This window comes from Oncorhynchus clarkii, chromosome 33 (genome assembly GCF_045791955.1).
Source record: "Oncorhynchus clarkii lewisi isolate Uvic-CL-2024 chromosome 33, UVic_Ocla_1.0, whole genome shotgun sequence".
NCBI lineage: Eukaryota > Metazoa > Chordata > Actinopteri > Salmoniformes > Salmonidae > Oncorhynchus > Oncorhynchus clarkii.
Genome location: NC_092179.1, coordinates 17,993,613 through 18,013,308, shown reverse-complemented (window position 1 = coordinate 18,013,308; position 19,696 = coordinate 17,993,613). Strand labels below are relative to the sequence as shown.

General features: G+C 41.8%; 2 protein-coding genes across 2 annotated transcripts; both read right to left on the bottom strand.

Annotated features, from left to right (window-relative positions):
- Nucleotides 1–6,588: 6,588 nt before the first annotated feature.
- LOC139392810 (probable polypeptide N-acetylgalactosaminyltransferase 8) lies at nucleotides 6,589–10,886 on the bottom strand. The gene is made up of 11 exons (XM_071141076.1): nucleotides 10,697–10,886; nucleotides 9,510–9,756; nucleotides 9,103–9,269; nucleotides 8,786–8,969; nucleotides 8,497–8,694; nucleotides 8,179–8,293; nucleotides 7,813–7,998; nucleotides 7,421–7,558; nucleotides 7,158–7,253; nucleotides 6,839–7,003; nucleotides 6,589–6,723 (listed from the first exon to the last, which is right to left on the bottom strand). Exons 1-11 carry the CDS (start codon nucleotides 10,884–10,886, stop codon nucleotides 6,589–6,591), a joined length of 1,821 nt encoding a protein of 606 aa, XP_070997177.1.
- Nucleotides 10,887–14,788: 3,902 nt separating this feature from the next.
- On the bottom strand, nucleotides 14,789–17,194 carry LOC139392931 (probable polypeptide N-acetylgalactosaminyltransferase 8). Its single transcript, XM_071141252.1, has 5 exons — nucleotides 17,005–17,194; nucleotides 15,818–16,064; nucleotides 15,411–15,577; nucleotides 15,094–15,277; nucleotides 14,789–15,002 (listed from the first exon to the last, which is right to left on the bottom strand). The coding sequence occupies exons 1-5, from the start codon at nucleotides 17,192–17,194 to the stop codon at nucleotides 14,789–14,791; spliced, it is 1,002 nt and encodes a 333-aa protein (XP_070997353.1).
- Nucleotides 17,195–19,696: the final 2,502 nt, after the last annotated feature.

Sequence of the window (19,696 nt, the reverse complement as noted above, 5' to 3'; positions counted from 1 at the left end):
GCTCCAACTTCTTAATCATAGCCTCAATTTTGTCCCGCACATTGAATATAGTTGCAGAGAGTCCCTGTAATCCTAGATTCAGGTGAGAAAAAACATCACCCAGATAGGCCAGTCGGAAACTCGTCATCATGCAAGCGGTCAGACAAGTGAAAATGATGGTCAGTAAAGAAAACTTTAAGCTCGTCTCTCAATTTAAAAAAAGGTGTCAATACTTTGTCCCTTGATAACCAGCGCACTATGTATGTTGTAAAAGTGTTACATGGTCGCTTCCCATATCATTGTATAGTGCAGAAAATACATGAGAGTTCAGGGGCCTTTCTTTAACAAAGTTAACCATTTTCACTCTCGTGTCAAAAATGTCTTTCAAGCTGTCAGGCATTACCACTCCACTGTGTCTCCTTGTCATGGCTTTTGTGCCATCAGATACCAACATGAGCAGCAGCTACGTTTGGCTACATATGGACTGTTAGTGGAATTCTCGCGAGAGAGTAACGGTTAATGTGATTGGATGTTAATTATTTGACTAGGCTACCTAAATTTGACATTGTATTGTTATTTCACTGAACACAAAATGGTTACATTTTATTTTTGGCAGTGAAACGAGGCTACTCAGGCGAGACAACAACCTCACCCAAATGTATAGCCGCATTTGAGAATATAAATGAACTGTAAAAATGTGAAGAAAACTGTAAATAAAAGTACATTTATAAACAAAAATGTGAATCACATTTTTATTTGGCGTACCCCCGACGGCATTGCATGTATCCCAGTTTGGAAATACCTATGCAAGAGGATTTTAGAATCTAGGCACTATCTTGTTGGCCTAATGTTATATCCTAATTTGACTTTGGTGCAGGTCATGTTGTTCTTCGCATTACCATATCTGATAAACACCCACACTATACCAAATAAAATCAACGTTCATTTGTCACATGCACAGGATACAGAAGGTGTAAACGGTACAGTGAAATGGTTACTTGGATAGTGGAGTATTTTGTTTAGCCATGTAGCTAGCTAGTTAGCTAAGCAATGAACGATGATCCCAACTCATGTTACACCCTGCATGACTCTACAGGTATTTAAACGTTAACCAACTAGGTTCAATGTTAGCTCGCTAGCTAACATTAGGCTATAACTAGCAATGCAAATGGCTAGGAGAAACGAATAATATTACTACACTAATCATACAAGTAATGTTAGCTAGTGAGCTAACCAGCCTACATTAGCTAGCTAGTTCACAGTACGCTTTAACTTGCAATGAAAATGATTTCATGGCAAAATTTTAAACGTATAATATCTGAAAATGTAGTTAGCTCGACTCTCTTACATGGAACACTTCTCCCTTTCTGTCATGGATGCCATGACCGCCCTTAGTTTTAAGATATAATCCGGAGACAGCTGGTGACAGGTGATTTATACAACAGCCATCTGTTCTCTTCTCGATTCCCCCTGCATTTGCAATCAAATGCCTGAGGTTTCTCCATCTCCTTAGCTATCATACTCGGCTTCCACCGGGCATTCCACTGATTTCAAAACCCGGTCCTACAGAAAGTGGAGCTCTATCTTTAAAAAAAAATGCACGTTAGAAAGGATTACCTACAAATACTGAGCAGCTCATTCTAGACAGAAGAAGAGTGCTACATGGCAGACCAATTCGAACTCATCTCTTGACATAACCATTATCTCAGCCAATCCTGGCCAGCGAGAAGGTTCCTGCTTTTTTTCCGTGGCTGAACCAACTAGGCTCGTAATTTAATGATTTTATTTGTATTTACAGATGTAATACAAGTCTGTTATTAAGGCACATGAAAGTTCACATGTTCCAGAAGGCATTTCTGCCAAAAATGCATTTTGATTAAAAAAAAACATTTATTTTACATTCAAATGCCTCTCCTGTGTTGATGTTTTCGTTGAAATGCGGTACAAGCTGGCTGTTCTGACCAAGATCAAACTCTGTTGGCCTGACTGGATTCGGAGTGCTTCCAGATCTATCTCTCTTTGTCGCGCTCCCAGCTCCATCTCTTTTAACTGAATGGCATGCGTACGTTCTTCTTGTTGTAGTCTGGCTGCATATTCTCGTTCTTTGGCTGCATGTTCATCTGATCTTTCCCTGTTCTCCAATTCTATTGCTCCAACTTTGCCTTTAGTTCTAACTCTTGGTTCAACCCGCGGCAGCTTAATCAAACTCTGTCAAGTAGAAGAACCTAAAGGACAAAACTGTAAATAAAGAGTGAAAACAGGAAGAGAAAGTAAACTAGTCAAATTATTTTACTAGCGAACGCGAAAACCAAGATGGAAGGGTGCTAAAATGCCTCTAACTCAGGGGTGGGCAGTTCCTCGAGGGCCTGATTGGTGTCACAGTTTTGCCCCAGCCACAGCTAACTCACCTGACTCCAATACTAATTGGAGCACTTGGTCATTTTGAGGAAACAGTGGAAAAAATGCTTACATGAAGCGTTTTTGATTTTCTTGTGACAACTAATGGCATTAAAGACGAAAGTGCCAACATTCCTTAGTGTGATGGGAGCTAAAACGTTTAACCTGCTAAGTAGCCTGGTCCAGCCTGAGAAAGCAGGTGACCAGTCATTTGTGGACATTGTGAAAACCTTGGAAGGACATTTTTGCCCCAAGCCACTTCTAATCCTACTAATATACAGTATATATTTATAAAAAAATATTTATGGAGGATTGGAAATCATATAGACAATTATATTGATGGAAGCTACAATCTATCTGCAATATTAAAGCTGATCTACCCCAAAAACTAAAAAATTATCAAAACATTATTTTTCAACTTAAAACACCCCACCTAAAAACAGTGACTGAAGCTTTCTAAATAAGTTAATGCTCTCTTTGTATCAAATGGTGTGACTCCTTGCAAAAATGTCTATAAATAATTTTTCCCTTTGTCATTATGGTGTATTATGTGTAGATTGATTTGAAAAAAAAGAGTAATTTAATCCATTTTAGAATAAGGCTGTAACATAACAAAATGTGGAAAAAGTCAAGGGGTATGAATACTTTCAGAATGCACTGTATAGTTTGGAATTATGGTTCATTGTTTATCTAGCTAGTGACATATCTCAAAAACAAAAGACTCCACATTATAAGATAATGATTACATGAACCATCAATTTAGCCAGGTGTGTCTGGGGTTGATGACAGCCATATTATTAACATGTGTACATGTCTAGACAATAGTGGCCCATCCACTTAGTTAGAGGTCTCTGGAGAGACTTGAAAATAGCTGTGCAGTGACGCTCCCCATCCAACCTGACAGAGCTTGAGAGGATCTGCAGAAAAGAATGGGAGAAACTCCCCAGGTATAGGTGTGCCAAGCTTGTAGCGTCATACCCAAGATGACTTGAGACTGTAGTGACTGCCAAATGTGCTTCAACAAAGTACTGAGTAAAGGGTCTGAATACTTATGTATATGTGATATTTCAGTTTTTCATTTGTTATAAATTTGCCCCACTCAAAAATGTATTTTTTATGTTTTTGCTTTTTCATTTAGAATAAGGCTGTAACGTAACAAAATGTGTCTGAATACTTTCCGAATGCACTGTACAGGCTTATATATAGATGTCCTAGCGTACCTATTTCAGGTAATACATTCAATGCAGTATTAGCCATATATTTAGCTAATGAATGATGGGTTATGAGTAATAAGCTTCTAACTTATAGCCTCTGTCTCTTGCGCAATACGCACCTGTGCTCCGCTGGCCTCTCTCTGTAAAATAGGCACCGTAGCTCTTGAAGTCCCATGCAGGAAAAGCTAGACTAGAACTCCTTGCTGGAATTTTTTTTTTGTGTGCATTTTTTAAAGCAATAGACTATTTCAAGAGGGATCCAAGCTCTTGTTTGGTGAATGTTTGAAAGAAGAACGAACACGCGATGGCGGTTCAGCTATAGTTATTATTTATTCAGACACATAACCATTCAATCCTCATGAAGAGAAGTGAAAGCCTCCTTTATCTCGTTCTAGTCCAATATTATTCAAGCATATCATTAGAATGAGGAAGATAAGGACAACACAACTTATTGCATTTGTTGAAAGAGAGGAAGGAATGGAGCAACGCTAGAGAGAGAAAGAGGAGGTAGGCTAATAACATAAGGGGAAATATTATGAAACATTTTTATCAAATTAGCTAGCCTATACTTGTAACTTTGTAGGCCGCATGTGCTGCACCTTATCATGGTTTGAACAAGGTGTGTAATTCCTGTCCATTTAATATATTACAATACAATAAAGTAATAGAGGTCACACTCAAAAAGATTACTGGAGCTTGTTTAATTTATTTACCCTTAGCATAGCTACATCTATGTGCTTTTATCGTTTTCTGTCTTATAAAAGTGTTGAATAGAGTGTCGACAGTGTTGAGTAAGAACTTGAACATGAACTCACTCATTAAACCAGCAGCTCTTTGCTGTATTCATTGACAGTTTAAACGTTTTGAAATCTCACAGTATCAACTTTGTGTGGCTTTCTTTTATGGCTGCTATGTTTCTTTTATGGCTGCAATGTTTCTTTTATGGCTGCTATGTTACTGCAGACTGTTACTGTAAGCATAGAGGGCACGTGATTTGTTCTCTAGGCCCGCCGGGAATGCAGAGTTTGTTCCTTCAGACACATGAAATGGTTCAAAATGGCTACCGTTCGCCTACCTGGCGCGCAGGGCGGCTGAAACGGGTGCATGTACCGCCAACAGCCCGAGACGGGGAAAAAAATAAGATCACAAGGCTTTATTTTTTTTTTTTTTTAAAGAAATGTTTGCCGATCGCCTAGGAATACCTTGCTTCTCTCTGTGGCCTGATATTTCTGCACAGCAGTCCTGGGGAGCTGTGTGGCAGTCTCTTGCTACTGCGTGCATGAGCAATCGCTATGTCGCTCTGGATAGAAGCGTTGGTTAAATTACTCAAATGTAAAAACCTCTTAATCGACTCGAAGAGTAAGGCTTACATGTTCGCAAAATAGAAGTGCAACTTTTGCAAGCATGCAGTGGAGTCCTTAGGCCATGTGATTGATGCTGACGTTCTCAACACAGCTCCATCGAAAGTGACAGTCATTGCAGAGGGACCTGCTCCCGAGAATGTAAGCCATCTGCGGTCTTTCCTGGGCCTCCTGAACTACTACGAAGGTTCATCAAAAAGCTGGCGAAGCAGCTGAAGCCTTTGCATGAGTTAATGAGAGAGAACAAACTCTGGTCGTGGACAAAGGAGTGTGACGCTACTTTCAAGAAAGCAAAGGCAGTGTTGATTGATAAGGTGTTGATTTACTTCAACCCATCCAATTCAACTGGCCTGTGACACTTCCCCATATGAAGTTGGGGCCGTCGTGTCACTCCACACCTGCAGGAGAAGATAAGCCCATTGCCTGCATTTCAAGGACTGAAATACCCGCAGATTGAGAAAGAAACGTTGGGTATTATCTTCAGGAACAAAAATTCCACACCTACCTGTTCGGATGGAGGTTCACCTTGCTGACAGAACATCGTCCCCTGACCTTTTTGTCCGCACTCTGGCAGCAAGCTGAGTGCTCACAGCTATGACATCAGGTAAAGGAAGGCCTGAAGCGCATGCCAATGCTGACAGCTTGTCACGGCTTCCCCTCCAGGACAAGTCTCTGAATGTCTTTGAGTGGCCCAGCCAGAGCCAGGACTTTTTAGAATAAGGCTGTAACTTAACAATGTGAGAAAAGTAAAGCGGTCTGAATACTTTCCGAATGCGCTGTAAAACTCCCTGCCACCGAAGCTGTAAGAGAGAGAGAACTCATAGAGAAATCCCTGAGCAGTCACGGACGGGTCTTCTTCAAAACTACACTGATGTCAACTCAGCTCTATATGATGTCAATGCAGAAAAATATTATATGACCCTCTTTGTTGAAAATCTACACTGAATCAATAAACCACAAATGAGCGTAAATACAGGAATCATATTTATTATTTCTTTGCAATTACATTCAGGCCCAAGGACAACACAGCTCAACAGCATTCCACATTCTGTGAAAAAACTGTAAATCTGTCCCCATGAAGCTATGTCCAACCAACACCTCACTAAGATCACACAGTCATCTCACTGCTGACCACTGATTGGCTTTTCAAAGCGTCATGATAATGCTATATTCATGAAGAAGTGGGAAGATGGTAATTACCAGTTGTGAAGTCGTAAATATCAGTTGAATGCATTCACGTGCTTTCAACTTGTTGAGAAACTCAGATTGGCTAACGGCCAACAGGCTACGTCAACCATAAACTGTAAGTACAGCTATCATGATTGTACAAAAATGATAGTGTTCAAAAACTTTGTGTAAATAATGTTTTGTTGTTGCATTTAACTGCTGATAATGCCGTTAAAAAGGTAATTTCCTTAGTAGGTGACGTCAGAGGTCAGCATCTGGGAGGTGTTGAATCTCAGGGATGATAGACGAGTTTCCCACAGGTAATTAATTACCAGTTGGATGGGTGTTCAAGTGGATTTTACAAATCGTATGTGGTAAGTCCCACTTTCCCACTTGTTTATGATCGCGGCATAACTCCTATAGTCCTGCTGTATTGTCTCTGGTACAGTAGGCCTAACTATCTCAGTGTATCAGAAGTCTTTTATCACATTCCGTATTTTCCAGTGCTGCCCACTGCACTCCTGAATGATGAGCTGGTAGAAAGTGTCCTCCCCGGGGGCAATCTCCAGACATCTCTTTGTCTGTCTGTTCTGGATGGCTTTTCCCTGTAAAACACAGCAAACATTCTACTGTACAACATCACTCTAAAGTCAAAGACATCTCCCATGTTTCCAACAGTTTATAAGCATCAATTTCCCTATTTCATGTTGGAGTGCTTACCTGTTGAAATTCCCAGAGCATGTGGAATCCCTTCTGCTTGGCCTCCTTGCAATCATACAGTCCTGGGGTTTGAGTGCCAATGTCCATCAGACAGCGATTACTGTTGTACTTGTGAGACTTGATGCCTCCAATGTAGATCTCCCCGCTGGCTCGATAATAACAGTTCTGGACAGAGAGGATAGATATTTAGACTTTTCTGTATCTGTGGTATTGACAGTACTTTGCATTGTGGTATGGGTTAAATCCTGGCTCTACTATGGGATGGACCATATTATACAATTGGCTACATTCTAAAATACTAAGCAATAATTCTACAAACCTGTGGAGTAAAATAATGGCATCCATGTAAAATAGGTGTGTTCCCCGGAACTGGGCCTTGATCTATACAGAGATCCGTCTTCAGGTCATTGACCAGCTGTTGATTTTATGGACACAGATTAAACAATTATAAAAGTGCAAATTCCTATCCTGATAATGAGTTGGAATTATGACCCTGCATCCAATTGAAAAAAAGAATGACATGCACCAAACATAGTTGATGAGGAAATTCCAGAACAACAGTAACATTTTAGCATTACTCACAGCTCCATAACCAAGCAAGTCACCCAGGGGGTCTAACATTGGATACACATTGTCCAGATACCACTGGAAGGGTTTGCAGTTCAGACTCTTTCTCAACTTCTTCCTCTCTGAAACATCCCCAATGTCTATGCCATGATCCTGTGGTGAGAAAGAGGAAGATTCCTAATACAGAATCACAGGCTGTGTGAGCAATCCTTGATGATGGCTTACCACCATCATTTTACATAGATCCTATGATCTTTATTATGGCATTGAGTAATCGAATATTTTATAATATTGACTGTCTAGTCTACTTATTTTCAAGCACAAAGCATGCATAACAGTGATGATTGTTATTCCATAGGAGCAGCTGAACAAAACCTACTTTTTTAATGGTTTGTTGTGTACAGTACCTTCAGTGGGAGGTTCCAGGCGATGTTGACATTATGTTTGTATTCATCCATCCAGACCTCAGCCACTCTCAGAGCATTCCTCTTCATTGTAATGCTCAGGTCTGGGAGATAGGGTTTATGGGCCCTTTCGATGTGGGCTATTTTAGAACAAGGTATGACCTCGACACTTCCACCACACAGCCACACCTAGACACACCAAACACCAAGAGACAAGTACGAGTTTATAGATATGGACTGAAGTGTCTGGATGTTGGACGTAGATTGGCTTGTTCAAACTGAACGACTCAAGAACAGAAAGCATTTCTGCAAACACAAGTCTGCTTTGATTTCTAACATTCATTCATAAACTGTAGCAGAGGGGCTTACCCGGATGCCCAGTTCAACATTTTCACCTCCATAGATCTTCATACCACCATCCAGAGCACCAATTTCCCCAAAGAACAGGCGATCAACCACTAGTATGCCCATAATGGAGGGGCTCCTGACAAACATACACAACAAATCATGGTCATTTCTAAAATGGGAGATGTGACATTCGTTTTAATGAATAGATATCGCAAAATAACAATACAGGTGTAAATAGTAGGTAAGATTTTCTTTTCAAAGCTGTGGTTTCCTTTTCGCCTATTCAAACAGACTTGTGAAACAGGACATTCCTTTGTGATGAAATCACAAACAACTCACTTTCCTGGCTGTGTCTCGTCTTTTAAGGCATACCACTCAGGTCTGAAGGACTCGTACATACACCACAGGGCCCAGTCAAAGGCGTTTGCATTCGGCCAATAACGTGTGACTGTCAAGTCATCGAAATGGACTTTGTCAAACACCGGTGTCAACACCAACGTGCGGTCCTCCTTTATCCGAGCTAACAGAGGCTCCGCCCTGTTCACAGAAACACAGAGTGAAAACATTGCGTTAAAGGAGACAAAAAAAGATCACTGAGTGTCTTTATAATATAAATCATTCAGACTACCATTCCACGTGGACTTCTATGTGGGCATCCAAGATGGCCACCACGTCTCCTTCAGCTTCCCTCCACCCTGAGAGGCGGGCCTGTGTGAGACCGAGCTGCTCCAGGTGTCTCACTCTCTTCAACAGGCCCGGACGCTCTTCATCGATGAAGCTGATGTAGGCATCCAACTTCTCCTTTAGGTCCTCTGGGAAAGCAGACACTTGCAAATCATTGGTACACAACAAAAGTTGAAATCCACACTTGAGTTCAAATATACTTTCAAATGTTTCTAGAGAGCATAGACAAAGAGCAGAGAGCATAGACAAATTAGGGCGAACCATTGGAGCTGTGGTCATCCACCAGTATGATGTCTTTGAGTAGGTGTTGGGGGGTCTTGTCTATGATGCTGCGGACAGCTCTCTTGATGATTGACAGGGCCTCGTCCAAGTAGATCAACACCACGCTGATGGTGGGCAGGTCATGGGGGTACTGGTGATTAGCACACCTGACAGACACAACAAAAACATTTGGTCCACCTCATATCATTCAGTCACTTCACCAAAGCTGCTGTTTCACTCTTAAAGTTAATCCATTTCAGTGTCATTTGTCAAATTGCATTAAAAGGGCTGGAGATGGAATTGACCTCGGATGAGCGCAATGGAACAGACTGATTATAATTCAGAAGTCTTGAGTTATCCTTCATTTTTTGTGCAGAGGTGGCAGAGAGATGAGGAAAAGGATTTACTTAGGATTGCGAGTATCAGGGATTTCCCTGTTCAGGGGTAGTCTGTCACTCAGGAAGGCATTGTATCCATACATCTGAAACAACCCTTCTGCCTCTTTCTGCTCCTCCTCTGAGAGCTCATCACCCCAGGTTGTAAACAGAGCTGAGTTGGGGTACAACTTCTTCACCACCTTCCTCTCCTTTTTGACCTTGGTAGCCTTCACAGCTTGCCCCTCTTTCAGACTGATCCTGTTGTTGATTGACTTCACTGTGGACACATGACAGATGTTCATCACACTGTAATACATGTTAAGGCTGCCAGAATCAATCCGAGTTAGTCCTTTTGATAAAACAGGGCATGACCTCGTTTACAGTATCTGCCTTGGAGAATTACCTTGAAGTAAAACCAACGTCAAACTTTCTTTATTTTTTGTTTGTAATAGTAAGCAATGTGGCAAAATTTGGCACACAGAAGTTGGTAGATCAACATGTTAACAAATGTTGTTCAACATGCAACAGCATACAGGATTAAAGAACAATCTGAAATTATTATATCTGTCACAATGTTCGTAATAATGGTCGGACCAAGGCGCAGCATATGTTGAGTTCCACATATGTTTAATGAATAAAGTGAAACTTAAGCAAATACAAAACAAATAAAGAATAAACGAACCGTGACGACAATTTAGTGCGAACAGGCAACTAAACATAAACAATATCCCATAACCCACAGGTGGAAAAATGCAATTTAAGTATGATCCCCAATTAGAGACAACGATTACCAGCTGCCTCAAATTGGGAATCATAAATAAACCCCAACATAGAAAATCAAACCTCGAACCCCACATAGAAATAATAAACTAGACTAAAAAACCCTAGTCACGTCCTGACCTACTCTACCATAGAAAATACAGGTTTTCTATGGTCAGGACGTGACAAGATCCTTTGTTAGTTCATTTAAACCCTTTATATAACTGAGAACAAATTCCCTTTTACAATCATCACTGTGAAGTGTGAAATAACATACTGGGATCAACTCTACATTTAGGCTCAGGCTAGATTCTAATGTGTTCCCTAACCCTCCCCTCTAAATCTGCCCTACCAGCTACAACAGTGGCAGACTGCAGTCCGGGTACAGTATGTGGACAGAGCTACTGACATTTCCCTTCCAGGTAAGTCACAGTTAAATGAAGGAGATTGAGACTTACCCACCTCAATGTGAGACTCCATCTTCTCCAGCCTCTTGAGCATGTCCTGGCTCCTGACCAAGTCATCCTGATGGGCCCTCTGCAGTCTTTCCCCATGAGAATCAACCTCCCGCTTAATGGATGTGATGTAGAGTATTCCAGCGCCCATGGCCAGCAAAGAAGCCAGCCCTCGAACCCAGCTTAGCCTCATCGTCCGTCTGCGTGTGAGCGCTCAGCCTGGGGATACAGACAGAATGGCCTTTCTCTCTCCCTCTCTCACTAAGATCCAGGCTCGCCTGAAAGGAGGGAGGGGTGATGTAATAGACAGTTCCAAGTGAACAAAAAAGAAGAGCAGTCGCAGATAGTCAATTAAAATGTATTTGGTTTATTACAAGTTGGAACAGAGAGAAAAATCCAGTCCATAATTATATAACACGTTTAACTGGTGTCCTCTGAGAACGCTCTTATATCCTTATCAGCATACAATTGTTCTACAAGCCTGAGAGGCTTGTAGGAAGAAAAAACAGAAGGCAGAGACTTTATCAGCTGCTACAGAATAATAATCAGTGTATCCTCTGTCCTTGTTCTTACAGTCTTGTGTCAACCATATCGGCAGTTATGAGTTTAATCCATAACATACAGCCTCTCGTCTAGTGACCATCAACGCGAGTGTTACGAACAGATTACTGGAATTCACGTGTGTTACACAAACTCCAAATATGCTAAACATTGTTTTGATCACTTAAAATTAAATACGAACTTTAGTCATAAATAGTCCCATTACAGGTGAGGTGCTCCATACCTGTCTGGCTGGCTCTCAGGGGGTGCAAGTTTCTCGTCACTCTCCTCCCCTAGGCCAGCGGACCTTTCTCTGCTGTCAATCATTGTAAGTGTCAATCCAGTCCCTGGTCCTGGAGTTTGGGTCAAAATGACAATTTGCAAAATTATGGGCACTTACAGTCATAATGTGTAAAACATTATTCCTCCTCCACCAAACTTTACAGTTGGCACTATGCATTGGGGCAGGCATCCGCCTAACCCAGATTCGTCTGTCGGGCTGCCAGATGGTGAAGCGTGATTCATCACTCCAGAGTCCAATGGCGGCGAGCTCTACACCACTCCAGACAACGCTACACTTCTGTGAGGCTGCTCGGCCATGGAAACCCATTTCATGAAGCTCCCAACTAACAGTTATTGTGCTGACGTTGCATCCAGAGGCAGTTTGGAACTCGGTAGTGAGGGTTGCAACAGAGGACAGACCATTTTACGCAATTTAGCACTCGCCAGTCTCGTTCTGTGAGCTTGTTTTGCCTACCACTTTGCGGCTGAGCCATTGTTGCTCCTAGACATTTCCACTTCACAATAACAGCACTTACAGTTGACCGGGGCAGCTCTAGGGCATCCTATGATGGTGACACGTTGAAAGTCACTGAACACTTCAGTAAGGCCATTCTACTGCCAATGTTGTCTATGGAGATTGAAAGAAGATTTTTTTACACCAGTCAGCAATGGGTGTGGCTGAAATAGCCGATTCCACTAATTTGAAGGGGTATCCACATACTTTTGTGTATATAGTGTATGTTATTTGACCTTGTTGATAGTACCCAGAGACATTGAAGCCCCCTCCTGCTGTTCAGAGACTGGCATTTTCTACAAGAAATCTTCCTCCAGAAATAAAAGATTCTCCCAGGTGGGTGTAACACCTACCCCATTGCCTGCTACACTGCAGCTTGGATTCCACCTGGCGATCTGTTCACCATCTGCCCTGGTTGTCTCCCCCTGTCTGGTACAGGTACCCCAACCACACCCCCCACCCACCCATTCCTCTCTCCCAAGCTTTCGCTCTCCTCCAGCACACAGGCACTGTTGATCTTACAATGACTAGCCCCAAGTCATTATATATATATATATATATATATATATATATATATATATATTATATATATATATATATATATATATATATATATATAAAAAATAAAAAAATTGTGCATTTTGCTATTTCACTATTTGCCTCATGACTCCTGCATTCTGTTGACTACGAACTTTCTTTACCCAACTGTGAGACAGACTATGTTTGTTCCCACACTCGGGACTCTGACTCTTTATTGCTTACACTGACTTTTGGCATCCCATCCCATTCTAACCATCTCTCGCCAGATTTGTATTTGTGTTATCTGATGAAATTGCTGTAATTGTTGCCATCTGATGCACATTCAGATGTCATAAATCATCACTGCAGAGCACTCCCTGTCCTATGCCGTGCCTTGATTGTATTACTGTTGATGATATCTGGAAATGTGCATGTACACCCGGGCACATCTTCAGTTGCTAGCCCCAAATCTGACTTGTGCTCTGATATATGCTTCACTGATATCTGCTCTCGTAAAAGCCTGTGTTTTCTGCACGTTAACACTAGAAGTTTATTATCTAACATGGATCAATTGAAAGTGTGGGTTCACAGCTCCAATCCAGATGTGTTGGTCTTTACTGAGACGTGGTTAAGGAAGAGTGTTTTGAATACTGATGTTAACCTTTCTGGTTATAATCTTTTTCGGCAAGACAAATCTTCCAAAGGTGGGGGAGTGGAAATCTTTACCAAGGATCACCTTCTGCTCTGTACCATCACTCATTCATATATCCTTATGTACATATTCTTTATCCCCTTACACTGTGTACAAGACAGTAGTTTTGGAATTGTTAGTTAGATTACTTGTTATTACTGCATTGTCGGAACTAGAAGCACAAGCATTTCGCTACACTCGCATTAACATCTGCTAACCATGTGTATGTGACAAATAAAATTTGATTTGATTTGATTCAGTGCTCGGTTGTCTCCACCAAGTCTGTCCCCAAACAATTTCTCTTTGTTGACTGTCGCTGGGTGCTATCGTTCTCCATCAGCACTGGCCTGTACCCTACCTGCCCTAAACTCTCTCTTGGCCCCTTACACTAAGTCTGAATTTGTCCTACTAGGTGACCTATATGCTTAAACCACCTGACCAAGTCCTAAAGCAATGGGACTCCCTAAATCTTTCTCAGATTATTACCAATCCCCCAAGGTATGACTCCAAGCATGCAGAAAAGGATACTCTTCTTGATGTTATCCTCACAAATAATCCTGATAGGTATCAGTCTGGGGTTTTCTGTAATGACCTTAGTGATCAGTTTTACAGCCTGTTTTTGTAATGGCTCCTCAGTGAAACGGCCTGTCCTGATTTGTCATAGCCTGTCAGGTGTGTGCGTACTGGTAGCGAAGTCAGGTGCAGGAGAGCAGAGAGTTGTGAACAGGCGCACACTTTATTGAGGCAGGAGAAACCAACAGACAGACGCAACTGCATCAAAACCTCCAGCCATAGCAAAAGTGCAAAAACGCGCAAAACAGTCACAATAATTTATGTTTAACCTGTTATGGCTGCAATCCTGATACCGGGATCGATATGACAACTACCAGTGAAAATAGAAGGCGCCAAAATTCAAACCACAGAAATCTCATAATTACAATTCCTAAAACATACATGTGTCTTATATCATTTGAAATCTATTTTCGTTGTTAATCCCACCAAAGTATCCGATTTCAAATAGGCTTTTCAGCGAAAGCACTACAAACGATTATGTTAGGTCTCCACCAAACCACAATAAGCACAACCATTTTCCAGCAAACTATAGCCTCCACAAAAACCAGAAATAAAGATAAAATTAATCACTAACCTTGAATTATCTTCATCAGATGACACTTAAAGGACTTCATGTTACACAATACATGCATGTTTTGTTTGATATAAAAATAAAAACACAACAACATAGAAGCCTCATTATTATTTCTATTGATGGTTGACATCGAGTGGAACCCCTAGGCAGTGCAACATCATTCATATCTCACGGGGATTTCATTGGGGACTCTGGTGAATACATACATTTCTGACTTCCTGTTTTGATTTCAACTCAGGATTTTGCCTGCCATTATGAGTTCTGTTATACTCACAGACATCATTCAAACCGTTTTAGAAACTTCAGAGTGTTTTCTATCTAATACTACTAATAATATGCAAATATTAGCAACTATGACTGAGGAGCAGGCCGTTTGATATGGGCACTTTTCATCCAAGCTACTCAATACTGCCCCTGCAGCCATAAAAAGTTATCGTCTTTTAAGGCATACCACTCAGGTCTGAAGGACTCGTACATACACCACAGGGCCCAGTCAAAGGCGTTTGCATTCGGCCAATAACGTGTGACTGTCAAGTCATCGAAATGGACTTTGTCAAACACCGGTGTCAACACCAACGTGCGGTCCTCCTTTATCCGAGCTAACAGAGGCTCCGCCCTGTTCACAGAAACACAGAGTGAAAACATTGCGTTAAAGGAGACAAAAAAAGATCACTGAGTGTCTTTATAATATAAATCATTCAGACTACCATTCCACGTGGACTTCTATGTGGGCATCCAAGATGGCCACCACGTCTCCTTCAGCTTCCCTCCACCCTGAGAGGCGGGCCTGTGTGAGACCGAGCTGCTCCAGGTGTCTCACTCTCTTCAACAGGCCCGGACGCTCTTCATCGATGAAGCTGATGTAGGCATCCAACTTCTCCTTTAGGTCCTCTGGGAAAGCAGACACTTGCAAATCATTGGTACACAACAAAAGTTGAAATCCACACTTGAGTTCAAATATACTTTCAAATGTTTCTAGAGAGCATAGACAAAGAGCAGAGAGCATAGACAAATTAGGGCGAACCATTGGAGCTGTGGTCATCCACCAGTATGATGTCTTTGAGTAGGTGTTGGGGGGTCTTGTCTATGATGCTGCGGACAGCTCTCTTGATGATTGACAGGGCCTCGTCCAAGTAGATCAACACCACGCTGATGGTGGGCAGGTCATGGGGGTACTGGTGATTAGCACACCTGACAGACACAACAAAAACATTTGGTCCACCTCATATCATTCAGTCACTTCACCAAAGCTGCTGTTTCACTCTTAAAGTTAATCCATTTCAGTGTCATTTGTCAAATTGCATTAAAAAGGCTGGAGATGGAATTGACCTCGGATGAGCGCAATGGAACAGACTGATTATAATTCAGAAGTCTTGAGTTATCCTTCATTTTTTGTGCAGAGGTGGCAGAGAGATGAGGAAAAGGATTTACTTAGGATTGCGAGTATCAGGGATTTCCCTGTTCAGGGGTAGTCTGTCACTCAGGAAGGCATTGTATCCATACATCTGAAACAACCCTTCTGCCTCTTTCTGCTCCTCCTCTGAGAGCTCATCACCCCAGGTTGTAAACAGAGCTGAGTTGGGGTACAACTTCTTCACCACCTTCCTCTCCTTTTTGACCTCGGTAGCCTTCACAGCTTGCCCCTCTTTCAGACTGATCCTGTTGTTGATTGACTTCACTGTGGACACATGACAGATGTTCATCACACTGTAATACATGTTAAGGCTGCCAGAATCAATCCGAGTTAGTCCTTTTGATAAAACAGGGCATGACCTCGTTTACAGTATCTGCCTTGGAGAATTACCTTGAAGTAAAACCAACGTCAAACTTTCTTTATTTTTTGTTTGTAATAGTAAGCAATGTGGCAAAATTTGGCACACAGAAGTTGGTAGATCAACATGTTAACAAATGTTGTTCAACATGCAACAGCATACAGGATTAAAGAACAATCTGAAATTATTATATCTGTCACAATGTTCGTAATAATGGTCGGACCAAGGCGCAGCATATGTTGAGTTCCACATATGTTTAATGAATAAAGTGAAACTTAAGCAAATACAAAACAAATAAAGAATAAACGAACCGTGACGACAATTTAGTGCGAACAGGCAACTAAACATAAACAATATCCCATAACCCACAGGTGGAAAAATGCAATTTAAGTATGATCCCCAATTAGAGACAACGATTACCAGCTGCCTCAAATTGGGAATCATAAATAAACCCCAACATAGAAAATCAAACCTCGAACCCCACATAGAAATAATAAACTAGACTAAAAAACCCTAGTCACGTCCTGACCTACTCTACCATAGAAAATACAGGTTTTCTATGGTCAGGACGTGACAAGATCCTTTGTTAGTTCATTTAAACCCTTTATATAACTGAGAACAAATTCCCTTTTACAATCATCACTGTGAAGTGTGAAATAACATACTGGGATCAACTCTACATTTAGGCTCAGGCTAGATTCTAATGTGTTCCCTAACCCTCCCCTCTAAATCTGCCCTACCAGCTACAACAGTGGCAGACTGCAGTCCGGGTACAGTATGTGGACAGAGCTACTGACATTTCCCTTCCAGGTAAGTCACAGTTAAATGAAGGAGATTGAGACTTACCCACCTCAATGTGAGACTCCATCTTCTCCAGCCTCTTGAGCATGTCCTGGCTCCTGACCAAGTCATCCTGATGGGCCCTCTGCAGTCTTTCCCCATGAGAATCAACCTCCCGCTTAATGGATGTGATGTAGAGTATTCCAGCGCCCATGGCCAGCAAAGAAGCCAGCCCTCGAACCCAGCTTAGCCTCATCGTCCGTCTGCGTGTGAGCGCTCAGCCTGGGGATACAGACAGAATGGCCTTTCTCTCTCCCTCTCTCACTAAGATCCAGGCTCGCCTGAAAGGAGGGAGGGGTGATGTAATAGACAGTTCCAAGTGAACAAAAAAGAAGAGCAGTCGCAGATAGTCAATTAAAATGTATTTGGTTTATTACAAGTTGGAACAGAGAGAAAAATCCAGTCCATAATTATATAACACGTTTAACTGGTGTCCTCTGAGAACGCTCTTATATCCTTATCAGCATACAATTGTTCTACAAGCCTGAGAGGCTTGTAGGAAGAAAAAACAGAAGGCAGAGACTTTATCAGCTGCTACAGAATAATAATCAGTGTATCCTCTGTCCTTGTTCTTACAGTCTTGTGTCAACCATATCGGCAGTTATGAGTTTAATCCATAACATACAGCCTCTCGTCTAGTGACCATCAACGCGAGTGTTACGAACAGATTACTGGAATTCACGTGTGTTACACAAACTCCAAATATGCTAAACATTGTTTTGATCACTTAAAATTAAATACGAACTTTAGTCATAAATAGTCCCATTACAGGTGAGGTGCTCCATACCTGTCTGGCTGGCTCTCAGGGGGTGCAAGTTTCTCGTCACTCTCCTCCCCTAGGCCAGCGGACCTTTCTCTGCTGTCAATCATTGTAAGTGTCAATCCAGTCCCTGGTCCTGGAGTTTGGGTCAAAATGACAATTTGCAAAATTATGGGCACTTACAGTCATAATGTGTAAAACATTATTCCTCCTCCACCAAACTTTACAGTTGGCACTATGCATTGGGGCAGGCATCCGCCTAACCCAGATTCGTCTGTCGGGCTGCCAGATGGTGAAGCGTGATTCATCACTCCAGAGTCCAATGGCGGCGAGCTCTACACCACTCCAGACAACGCTACACTTCTGTGAGGCTGCTCGGCCATGGAAACCCATTTCATGAAGCTCCCAACTAACAGTTATTGTGCTGACGTTGCATCCAGAGGCAGTTTGGAACTCGGTAGTGAGGGTTGCAACAGAGGACAGACCATTTTACGCAATTTAGCACTCGCCAGTCTCGTTCTGTGAGCTTGTTTTGCCTACCACTTTGCGGCTGAGCCATTGTTGCTCCTAGACATTTCCACTTCACAATAACAGCACTTACAGTTGACCGGGGCAGCTCTAGGGCATCCTATGATGGTGACACGTTGAAAGTCACTGAACACTTCAGTAAGGCCATTCTACTGCCAATGTTGTCTATGGAGATTGAAAGAAGATTTTTTTACACCAGTCAGCAATGGGTGTGGCTGAAATAGCCGATTCCACTAATTTGAAGGGGTATCCACATACTTTTGTGTATATAGTGTATGTTATTTGACCTTGTTGATAGTACCCAGAGACATTGAAGCCCCCTCCTGCTGTTCAGAGACTGGCATTTTCTACAAGAAATCTTCCTCCAGAAATAAAAGATTCTCCCAGGTGGGTGTAACACCTACCCCATTGCCTGCTACACTGCAGCTTGGATTCCACCTGGCGATCTGTTCACCATCTGCCCTGGTTGTCTCCCCCTGTCTGGTACAGGTACCCCAACCACACCCCCCACCCACCCATTCCTCTCTCCCAAGCTTTCGCTCTCCTCCAGCACACAGGCACTGTTGATCTTACAATGACTAGCCCCAAGTCATTATATATATATATATATATATATATATATATATATATATATATATATATATATATATATATATATATATATATATATATATATATATATAAAAAAAATAAAAAAATTGTGCATTTTGCTATTTCACTATTTGCCTCATGACTCCTGCATTCTGTTGACTACGAACTTTCTTTACCCAACTGTGAGACAGACTATGTTTGTTCCCACACTCGGGACTCTGACTCTTTATTGCTTACACTGACTTTTGGCATCCCATCCCATTCTAACCATCTCTCGCCAGATTTGTATTTGTGTTATCTGATGAAATTGCTGTAATTGTTGCCATCTGATGCACATTCAGATGTCATAAATCATCACTGCAGAGCACTCCCTGTCCTATGCCGTGCCTTGATTGTATTACTGTTGATGATATCTGGAAATGTGCATGTACACCCGGGCACATCTTCAGTTGCTAGCCCCAAATCTGACTTGTGCTCTGATATATGCTTCACTGATATCTGCTCTCGTAAAAGCCTGTGTTTTCTGCACGTTAACACTAGAAGTTTATTATCTAACATGGATCAATTGAAAGTGTGGGTTCACAGCTCCAATCCAGATGTGTTGGTCTTTACTGAGACGTGGTTAAGGAAGAGTGTTTTGAATACTGATGTTAACCTTTCTGGTTATAATCTTTTTCGGCAAGACAAATCTTCCAAAGGTGGGGGAGTGGAAATCTTTACCAAGGATCACCTTCTGCTCTGTACCATCACTCATTCATATATCCTTATGTACATATTCTTTATCCCCTTACACTGTGTACAAGACAGTAGTTTTGGAAT